The 10,790-nt window shown below is 36.1% G+C and overlaps 1 protein-coding gene across 1 annotated transcript in view; it reads right to left on the bottom strand.

Moving 5' to 3' along the window:
• PPP4R4 (protein phosphatase 4, regulatory subunit 4) overlaps window positions 1-10,790 on the bottom strand; it is a 102,137-nt gene that overhangs the window by 40,036 nt on the left and 51,311 nt on the right. The window contains exons 4-11 of the mRNA XM_010836266.1: window positions 10,194-10,341; window positions 9,629-9,702; window positions 7,798-7,904; window positions 6,554-6,661; window positions 5,548-5,669; window positions 2,795-2,917; window positions 1,507-1,676; window positions 544-663 (exon numbers count right to left, since the gene is read on the bottom strand). Coding sequence (XP_010834568.1) covers window positions 544-663; window positions 1,507-1,676; window positions 2,795-2,917; window positions 5,548-5,669; window positions 6,554-6,661; window positions 7,798-7,904; window positions 9,629-9,702; window positions 10,194-10,341 — 972 coding nt within the window. The remainder of the gene's footprint in view (window positions 1-543; window positions 664-1,506; window positions 1,677-2,794; window positions 2,918-5,547; window positions 5,670-6,553; window positions 6,662-7,797; window positions 7,905-9,628; window positions 9,703-10,193; window positions 10,342-10,790) is intronic.

The raw sequence follows: 10,790 nt of genomic DNA, 5'->3' as shown, positions 1-10,790 counted from the left end.
GAAAAAAAAAAAAAAAATTCACTTTTGCTCTGACACTATGAAGAGTTGTCATAACAGCTAAATATATAAGCTGTGCTCACAAAATATGAACCATGTATGGTAAAAGCCATAAATTTAAATAAATACTCTCTCAATTTTCCATTTGTTCTCAAGTTCTTGATTATAGGTACAATGCTAAATATAAACATTATAAAGCATTACAAAACTGATTTTACTTCCAGATCTACAACAGCCATATTCATACCACAATGTCTGGCTTAAAGAGATAGTATAATTTAAGACAAGATATACTGAACGAATGGATTAATACATGATAAATGAATGTAACATGTAACATCTATTTGTAAATGAATTCTGTAAACACTCTAAACAGAATTATGAGAATTTTTCCAAATTTAGGATTAGAATATGAAAGAGATATGGAGCCAATATCTTTTAATAAATCTGAAAACAAAAGTGTACAAACAACACATCAGAAAATCATCTAGTACACATAAGTAAAAAACAACAAATGTAAAGTGGTTATCACTTTTCCAGACTTACTTCATAAAAGCAAATAGCAATAGTATATCTGACTGGTACTTCAGGGTCATGACAAAGGCAGAAGAATGTAGAATAGAGTTCCATGTGGAAGTTTTTGGGATCAACAAAAACAATCATGGCCTGGAGGTGGAAGATGAATTTCGAAGAGAAAAACATGCATCAATAACAATATCATAGTCATTTCACTTAAATTGAAATCATGTTCTCTGAATCATAATTTAGTTAGAAATCATATTTGGAAGATCCAAATACATGCAGATAAATCTAACATATATGCTGCTACACCTGCTGCTAAGTCGCTTCAGTCATGTCCGACTCTGTGCGACCCCATAGACGGCAGCCCACCAGGCTCCCCTGTCCCTGGGATTCTCCAGGCAAGAACACTGGAGTGGGTTGCCATTTCCTTCTCCAATGCATGAAAGCGAAAAGTGAAAGTGAAGTCGCTTAGTCGTGTCCAACTCCTAGCGACCCCAGGGACTGCAGCCTACCAGGCTCCTCCGTCCATGGGATTTTCCAGGCAAGAGTACTAGAGTGGGGTGCCACTGCCTTCTCCCACAATAAACCATAATTGTGTAAAATAACCTAATTTGTACACTTTTCCTAAGTAAAGTATACATTAACCTCTCCTTATCTCACTTTTTTCCTCCTAAGCAACCTGACCAACACCCCAAATACAGGTGTCAGATTGCTAAAAAGTCTGGAGGAAAGCTATGAAAAAATCAGGAGGCATGCAGGTTTGTGGAAGAAACCAGCCAACCAGTTCAGAGAAATACTTTCACTGGCAGCTTTATGGTCCAAAATGTAGAGTGACATATATACATAGAGACAAATATAAATTGCACCAATATATACCAGACATAATGCTAACTAATAAGTATCAAATATGGCAATAATTTTCAATGTCATCTATTCACATATTTTATAATTAAAATGTGCAGCCACTACAAATGTATAATGTATTACCGGAAAGTTATAAGCACAGTTCTTCCGTACTGAAATATATTTCTTCTCCTGCTCTAAGATTTGGGGTGGTATCTGGTTTTCATTGTGTCCATTTTCCTGTTGCAAACCCAATGTACAAAGTTTCTTATAAAACTCCAAAAATCTCAAGTGTTGATCTGGAGTAAAAATTCCTAAAACACATGTAAAACCTTTGATCAACATTTTATTTGAAAACAAAAATTGAAGAGAGAAAAGCAAAGTGCAGTAAAAACATAATTAGAATCAGATATTTAAACAAATGGTTGGAAATCATAAGTAAAAGTAATAATGAGAAAAGAGTAACTACTGTGAAGAAATCTAATGGGTCTTTACCCTTTGTTAATTTTAATAATATTTTCATTTTAATTTTGATAGTATAAACTGTGTGATGCAGGAATTATACCTGCATTAATTTCTGCAGCATGTACCACAGTATATACCACTAATGAATAATTACAACAGTAATATAGCAGTCATTATTACTATTTATTTCCGGTAAATATTTTAAAGTTGCCTACAGAAAAGACATGCACATATGTCTGCAGAGAAGGAGCTTAAAAATGGGATCTGAGGGAATTCTCTGGTGGTCAAGTGGTTACGACTTGGCACTTTCACTGCCAGGGACCTGAGTCTGATCCTTGGTTGGGGAACTAAGATCCCAGGAGCTGTGTGGCATAGCAAAAAAAAAAGAGCCCGAAATATGAAAGACAGCAAAATAAACCTAAAATACTTTTGATCAATGACTGGTTCCATATTCATATACTATCTTAGAGAGCTAGTAACTCAACAAATATTGCAATACTTTTTTCAACAGTCTATTGAAAGCCACATAAAAATATTTTTTGCTATGCTAGATTGTTACAATTAATGCTTACATTATTTTAATAAGAGAGAACTAATACAGTTAAAATGCCAAGAGTTACAGGTATTATTCTACATTCTAATTTGAACTGCTTATGTGATATATTAATCATTCAAAAAAATTAATAAGGGTATACTTACTATGTACCAATAGTTAATATACCTAAACTTCTATGATCAAATGTCAACTAATATAAAAGATAAGATATTCAGAAACTTAAAGGGCTATGCCTACTTCACTCCTCCACTGTTCTTTCACACAGGTTCTATCAGTGAAAAAGTCATTGGATGTTACACACTTATAGGGCAGGCTTTACAACTGAAGAGCTGTGGTTTAGGGGCTAACATATAAGGTAACAGAAAAAGGAAAAATTCTTTGCAATCTTGACATTCTTAGCACATATCATACCATATAATCCATGGCATAGTTTTCCTAAATGGAAAGATAAAGAAATAAGAATTGATTCATCTGCTTTGAAAGATTTTTCACAAAATGATTTCACTACGGGAAGTATAGTTTGACTTCTGTCATCTGAAAAACAAGAATAAAACAGAGTTTAGATCCAGTTGCCCACACTGCAAATGTGCAAATTACTGTATACACACAAAGTTCAGAAAGAAAAATTACTATGTTAGTCTCAGAGTAACAGAAAATATCTGACAGCAATGATGATGGAGGTATGATATAAAGAGAAAGTGAGAAGTGAGTGGAAATCATCAAGAACTTTAGTCAAGCTAAAGAGTTTGTGGGCTCCCCTTGTGGTTCAGTGGTAAAGAACCCTCCTGCCAATGCAGGAGTTGTGGGTTTGATCCCCGGGTGGGAAAGATCCCCTGGAGAAGGTAATGGCAGCCCACTCCAGTATCCTTGCTTAGTGTTAGCATTCTTATAGCCATGTAGACTATACCATGCTGCATTTTATCATTTTATTTTTGATGTATTTTAAAAGTTAGTTCATATTACATTCTGTATAATGAATGTCTTCACTTTTACTTCTTACGTGACTCTTTTTAAGAAACTTCTTTGAGTTTTTGCTTCTTTGATTCTTTGACTGTTTGCTTACTCATAAGTTTCTGATATTAACAATATTTCAGTTTTGATTTCAAATACTCCCTGAATTTCCCACAGTTCTCTTAAACTTTCAGAAAAGAATTACTACTTTATTAGGGTCAAACCAGTCAATCCTAAAGGAAATCAACCCTGAATATTCATTGGAAGGGCTGATGCTGAAGCTCCAATACTTTGGCCATCTTATGCAAACAGCTGACTCAATGGAAAAGACCCTGATGCTGGGAAAGATCAAAGGCAAGAGAAGAAGGTGGCACCAAAAGATGAGATGGTTAGATAGCATCGCCAACTCAAAGAATGAATTTGAACAAACTTCGGGAGATAGTGAAGGACAGAGGAGACTGGTATGCTGCCGTCCATGGCATCGCAGAGAGTCAAACATGACTTAGCGACTGAACAAACAACAAAATTAAGAGTGTGACAACACTAAGTAAAATTTTGTAACAGGATTATTGGTATTATTATTACCGCTATTATTATCATCACATTTTAGCACCATATCTATTGTTTTTACTAATAACATTCATCCAACATTTACTGAAATTTCTTAGAGAAGAAACATTAACAGAAATAGAAAAGTGAATGATAAACGGTTTCTGAACTTATGAAATTCAGACCAGCAAAGAAATCAAGCCCCCAAAATATCATAAGACAATGTGATCATTATTTAAATAGTATAAGGCTGCTGCTAAGTCACTTCAGTCGTGTCTGACTCTGTGTGACCCCAGAGACAGCAACCCACCAGGCTCCCCCGTCCCTGGGATTCTCCAGGCAAGAACACTGGAGTGGGCTGCCATTTTGTCTGCAACTATTTTTGCAAATATTCTAGGTTTTGTAGTTTATCTGTCACAAGTACTCAACTCTGTCACTCTGGCACAAAATAGCTAGAGACAACATAGAAACAGATGAGCGTGGCTGCACTCCAATAAGCTCTATTTACAAAATGGGTAGGAGTGGGATTTGACCCACAGGCCATAGTTTGCCAACCCCTGGCATAAAGGGATTTAGAAAGTCGTCAGCAAGGACACTGGATCTGAACTGGGCACTGAAGGAGAAGCAACTGGCTAGGAGGAAAATAGAAGGAAGAGTGAAAAAAGAGAACATGGAAAGCCTCAAGGTGCAAAGAATTTGATGTGCCAAGAAAATGGTGAGTGGGGTTAGAGCACCAGAGCCAAGAGAAGCAGGGAAGAACGGCAGGAAATACAGCCAGGAACACATGTTAAGACAGATCTGTGACAGCCGAGTGTGCGGCAGGAAAGGTCCCAGATCAGAGGTGATCTCTGGCTCTAGCTTGGATGCCTAGGGGCTCCCCATTATTAGGACATGGACAGTCGTTCATTCGCTTCTCAGGTACTGCTGTTTTTAGTCCTCTGGTGCACCACATGGCTTAAATTATTATTCTGTAACATCCACACAACATAGTTGTCCACATTGCAATAATTTTTAACAGATTCTCCTAACTCAGTTAAAACACTGTTAATCCTACAATTACACAATAGTGTTTTGCACCTGAGTACTGAACATCTGTCCTTTCAAATTACACCCTACCAAAATAGTCAATTGGAAGGATAAAACTAATGTCCAACATTCATTAAGAATCTAGTCACACACAAGAGCAACTAATCATCTCGCTGACTTGATCTGTGTAACACAAAGAAACACCTCCTTACCGATTCCCACCCAAATACCCCGCCCAGACTTCTCTTCTTGCGACCAGGAGATTTCTAGCATTAAAATATAAAATAGAGGAAACTAATATTGATATTGCTTCAGTCAAGATCTGTCTTACGATCAGTTAGTTGAGCAAGTTAAAAGCTAACCCACCAACACAAATTCCTATTAGCTCTCCACACTAGTCAGTTACATGCTGATGAGAGGAGAGAGAGAGGTAGGGAATATACACCACCACCAGGTGCCAGGAGGGGAAAAGTGGCAGCAGAGAAAGCACTCAAAGAGGAAGGACCACAGCAAGAGACGGGAAGGGATGCCTCACTCTCATCAGGAAGACTTACTATACTGCAGCCAGCTTCCTCCTCTACTAGTGACACGGAACAGGAAAACAAAATGCTTTCAGAAGCAAAGCTATGGAGACTCACCTGTATCAAATATGTCGAGCAGATTAACCAAAGTTTCAAAGGCTGCCAGCCGCACACTGCTGCCTTCATCCCTAGAAAGTTCTATTAATTCAGGGAGCACCACACTTTTGGTAAGTTCTGTCCTGCACAATAAGCAACAGAAGAAAACAAATCAAATCAATAAATTTTTGGTAAGAACTTGATTAAGGATCAGTTGCTGAGCTGCATGCTGCATAAAATAGGAAAAATCATGAAGATAGGGCTCCTGCTCTCTGGAAGCTTGCAGTCTGGCTAGAAAAGAATGACAGTTTAAATATAAGAAATATCCATGGTAATTGCATCATTACTTTTACAGCTTACAGTAGCTGCTCAATATATACTCACTAAGTGAATGTATTTCCGTGACAACTAACATGGTTGAACAATGAGGCTGAATACATGTGTATTAACCACTTGTATTTCTTCTTTATGAAGCATAATCATTTTCTTTGCTCATTTGCTGTTTCATAAAAGTTCAATGGAAATAAGGCATCATTGTGGACCTACATGTATGATGCAAACATTTTCCCTCTTCATTAGTTCCTCTCAGCATACTGGATTATAGGTGAGGAATTTTTTCAGGAAGGAGATGCAAGGCGTGTACTGCCCAAACTAGTAGATTTATGAGACTATCATTCTCTTGTCTCACAGCCAGAAGTATACGGAATAGAAGTCGAAGGACAGCCCGATCCTATTACCTTTGTAGGAGTCCATATTTACCAGTTTAAATGCTGGTAATTACAATCTAACCCTGTCATGATGTCAAAAGGGGGTAAAATATAGGAACAAAAAGGTGAATGAAATAAGCAAGCTTCACTTTTATCTCTTAATACAAACACATCAGAAGGTACTTACTATGATCACTTTTAAAGATCATAAAAAGTTTAGTTCTTCAAACAAATGCCTGTTTTCATGGAATACAGAACAGGATACACACGTCTGACAATCCAGAAACAAAAATGTGACAAGAAATTGAAAGCATACTTACCCAATGCCCTGAGCTATATTTTCTAATTGCCGACACATGCAAGATCGAACTTCATATTCTACATCTTGACAGAGTGATTTTACCAAGGGAAGTATTTCTCTTTTAATGCTGAGAGAGAAAAGAAAGAATCATGCAAATAAGTATTTTAGAGTAATTAATATTTTCAAGAAATTATCCTTAAAATCTTAGCTTATTAACAACATACTTTATTTTTTTTTAAAGGGAAACAAAAATTAATTATTTGAGCTGTCCAGAGTTTAAATTCCACATGCAGTAGATTATACCACTTTAATATAGAGCTTTATAGTTTACAAACCAGTCAATCCTAAAGGAAATCAACTCTGAATATTCACTGGAAGGACTGATACTAAAGCTGAAGCTTCAGTACTTTGGCCACCTGATGCAAAGAGCAAAAGACCTTGATGCTAGGAAAGACTGAGAACAAGAGGAAAAGAGGGCAACAGAGGATGAGATGGTTGGATGGCATCATTGACTCAATGGATATGAGTTTGAGCAAACTCCAGAAACTGAAGGACAGGGAAGCCTGGCATGCTACAGTGCACGGGCTCGCAGAGTCAGACATGACTGAGCGACTGAACAATACCAGTTTACAATGTATATTTATATGTGTGATTACATTTGCATGTTAACAGCTACTTTAATGATGACAGAATCTTTTAAAAATAAGGGTTAATTTGGAATTGGCAGCTAAAACAAAAAGGCTATGGCCAAGTGGACTATCTGATTATAGCAGCTATCAACCAAAATATTCTTCAATTTTAAAGCTCACTCTTGCGTCATAATTACATAACATTCCATTCCTTCCACTTGGTATTTATCATCTATGCAGAAAGTAGCGAATAAATTATAAACAATCTCCATTAAACCTCAAAGTAAGATAAATTATTCAACATAATAATTCATAGCAATAATGGAAAAGAGCAGAAATCTATTTTTACATCATATTTATCAATTTTTAAAGATTAAAGATATGCTATCCTCAAAACTACACTAGGTACATGATGGAAATGACTAATACGGGAAATAAGAAAAAAGTTACCCTTACTGATTTTGAAAAGCCAAATCAAGAAGAAATGCATCTGAACAGTAGATTTCAGAGATTTCTATATTCTATAAATTTGAATCAGTTAAAGTGTATACAGTATGGAGTAGTACAAATATAATTATTAAACATATAGTCATTAAACATTTTAGTAGACAAAAAATTATGTACAAATACTCACGCAAGGGCATCAAATTTGTTGGTCAATTTTCCTAAAATTTTACAACTAACTAAACGAGACTGGACTGTTTGGGAAAGTTGTGCCTTGGAAACGAGTGGATTCAAAATCTAAAGAGAAAAGATTTAGAGAACAAATTTACAAAACTTTATATATTCCTGACATTAATGTCAGCTATTTTCTTCAAAGAACATTTTAATATCCTAAATATTTTTTACAGAACCTCAGTTACATTTTGAGGTCCATGGCTGTTTATCACCTGGATCACTACACTTTCTGGATTATTAAGAATGATGATAAATCATGCAATCAAAAATAATCAGGCACACAAAAAATTTAATTAAGGCTTATGGTGAATTCTCTAATGATCTGTATGTACATACAGGGGTGAAACATTCATTTTTCAAAAGAAAAAAGCAGTTAATTATTAGATACTGTGAAATTTGTTTTTGTTCCATATAGATTAATTTTTATATTTGTCCTCATGGGAAATAGATGTGGAAACAGTGTCAGACTTCATTTTTTTGGGCTCCAAAATCACTGCAGATGGTGACTGCAGCCATGAAATTAAAAGACGCTTACTCCTTGGAAGGAAAGTTATGACCAACCTAGATAGCATATTCAAAAGCAGAGACATTACTTTGCCAAAAAAGGTCCGTCTAGTCAAGGCTATAGTTTTTCCAGTGGTCATGTATGGATGCAAGAGTTGGACTGTGAAGAAGGCTGAGCGCTGAAGAATTGATGCTTTTGAACTGTGGTGTTGCAGAAGACTCTTGAGAGCCCCTTGGACTGCAAGGAGATCCAACCAGTCCATTCTAAAGGAGATCAGCCCTGGGATTTCTTTGGAAGGAATGATGCTAAAGCTGAAACTCCAGTACTTTGGCCACCTCATGCGAAGAGTTGACTCATTGGAAAAGACTCTGATGCTGGGAGGGATTGGGGGCAGGAGGAGAAGGGGACGACAGAGGATGAGATGGTTGGATGACATCACCGACTCGATGGACATGAGTCTAAGTGAACTCCAGGAGTTGGTGATGGACAGGGAGGCCTGGCGTGCTGCGATTCATGGGGTCGCCAAAAGTCGGACATGACTGAGAGACTGAACTGAACTGAACTGAACTGAAACAAAACATTGTAACTTCAGGGACTTCCCTGGTGTCCCAGTGGTTAAGACTCTGTGCTTCTAATGCAGGGGGCCAGAGTCAGGGAATTAGATCCCACATGCCACAACCAAAACCCAGCAAAGCCAAATAAATATATAAACTTAAATGCTATTGCTGATGAAAGTCCAGGCAAACATGCATTTTCTCATATTACTAGTCGAAAGTATTAAGAATATTAATGCCTTCTAACCTAATAGTTCCATTTTTGGGGAAGTTACAGTTAAGGAAATTGTCCGAAAACAGGAAAAGCTCTACGGAAATGTTCACTATTGCCTTACTTGGATAATAAAACACTGAAAACAGGCTTAAGTATTTCATAAATAAGTAAAATATTTGTAGCTACTACCAAATGAGTGATATGAGAAAATAATAAAGAAAATAATGCTACATGAAAAACATATATAAATTCAATATGATCACTAACATGTCAAACAGCACCATATACAGGGAAAAAATTCTGAAATGAAAATACATCGGAATGCTAAAAGAAGCAAAGTACAGAATCATGATTTTTCTTCCTTCTATATTCTCTACTACTCAAGTTTTCTATAATGAATATGCGCTGCTTTCAGAGTAGGAAATAACTCTATTCTTTTTGAAATACCATTTTTATCAAAAAACAAAAACCTTAGAGTAACTTAAATATTAAAATTTATATATAGAAGTTTTACCTCATGCCTTAGGGTATCTTTGGGCAATACTTCTATCACAGACAGAAGAGTCTCCAGCCATGCGTTGCTGACACCTGAATGACAAAGACAAAACATAAGTTAACTATCTCACAAATTCAGTTTCAACTTAGCCATTAATATTTACAACAAACTTTAATTATAAAATAGCAATAATTAAATTATCTTTATTGCTACCATAAGAAGTTTCTCTGCTTTTCTGTCTTAGCCAATATCTGGAAAACATTGATATTTTAAAAAATAATATCAAGGGGTTATCTTCAACCCAAAGTGTACTTTTTTCTTATACTATAATTAAATGTAAGTGTTGCATAAGAAGAAAATCTAAGAAGAAAGCATAAACTATGGGTCTTCAGGCTTCAAACGGCAATGAATTTTGTGGATTGTTCCAAAATGAGCCATCATGAATTTTAGTCACACCACTGACCAGCTCTTAGGGAGAACAGCCTCACTCAATTGCGGTCATCAGACTACCATGACTCAAAGATCACAGCCACATATGAGCGACAATTAGTACACGTAGGATGAAGCATGCCAGGCCCCTGACCTGCGTCCCTGTGCTCCAGGTGCAGTAGGATGACTTGGAGGAAGGAGTGGGCATAGGTATGAACGGACACCGATTCGTCCTGCAGGATGGTCAAAAACGACACTGCAGCCGTTAACTGCATTTCCACCCCTGCAACATGCAGGGCTTCCTGTATAATCAGAAAGAGTTTGCTATTACAGAGATGAGAGATCAGAAGTTATAATTTTTTTTAAATCCAAGGTCATAGAAACCAAACAGTCATATTCTACAAAATAACTATATATGACCTTTAAGGATAGGTACTTCTTCTTAATACTTTATTTAAGAAAACTACATTAATCTGCTCCTGATTGTTTAACTCATTAGACCACATAAAGTTTTAAATGTCTTAGATAATTTATAGCACTCCATTGTTTTACTGCATAAAAATCATAAAAAGTACATACACCTTTAGATAATAGAATTGGCATTTTAACAGATCTCAGTTTCTGTTTTCCTATTTGTATTATACAGTTTGCCACCCCACCGAAAACAATAATGCCAAAACTTAGACAACTGCATGTGTTTTTATTACTTGTATTTCTGCTTCAAAAAATAAATATTATGCATTTTACTATA

Source organism: Bison bison, unplaced genomic scaffold (genome assembly GCF_000754665.1).
Source record: "Bison bison bison isolate TAMUID 2011002044 unplaced genomic scaffold, Bison_UMD1.0 scf7180017864061, whole genome shotgun sequence".
Lineage (NCBI taxonomy): Eukaryota > Metazoa > Chordata > Mammalia > Artiodactyla > Bovidae > Bison > Bison bison.
This window is presented reverse-complemented; position numbering and strand designations above follow the sequence as displayed.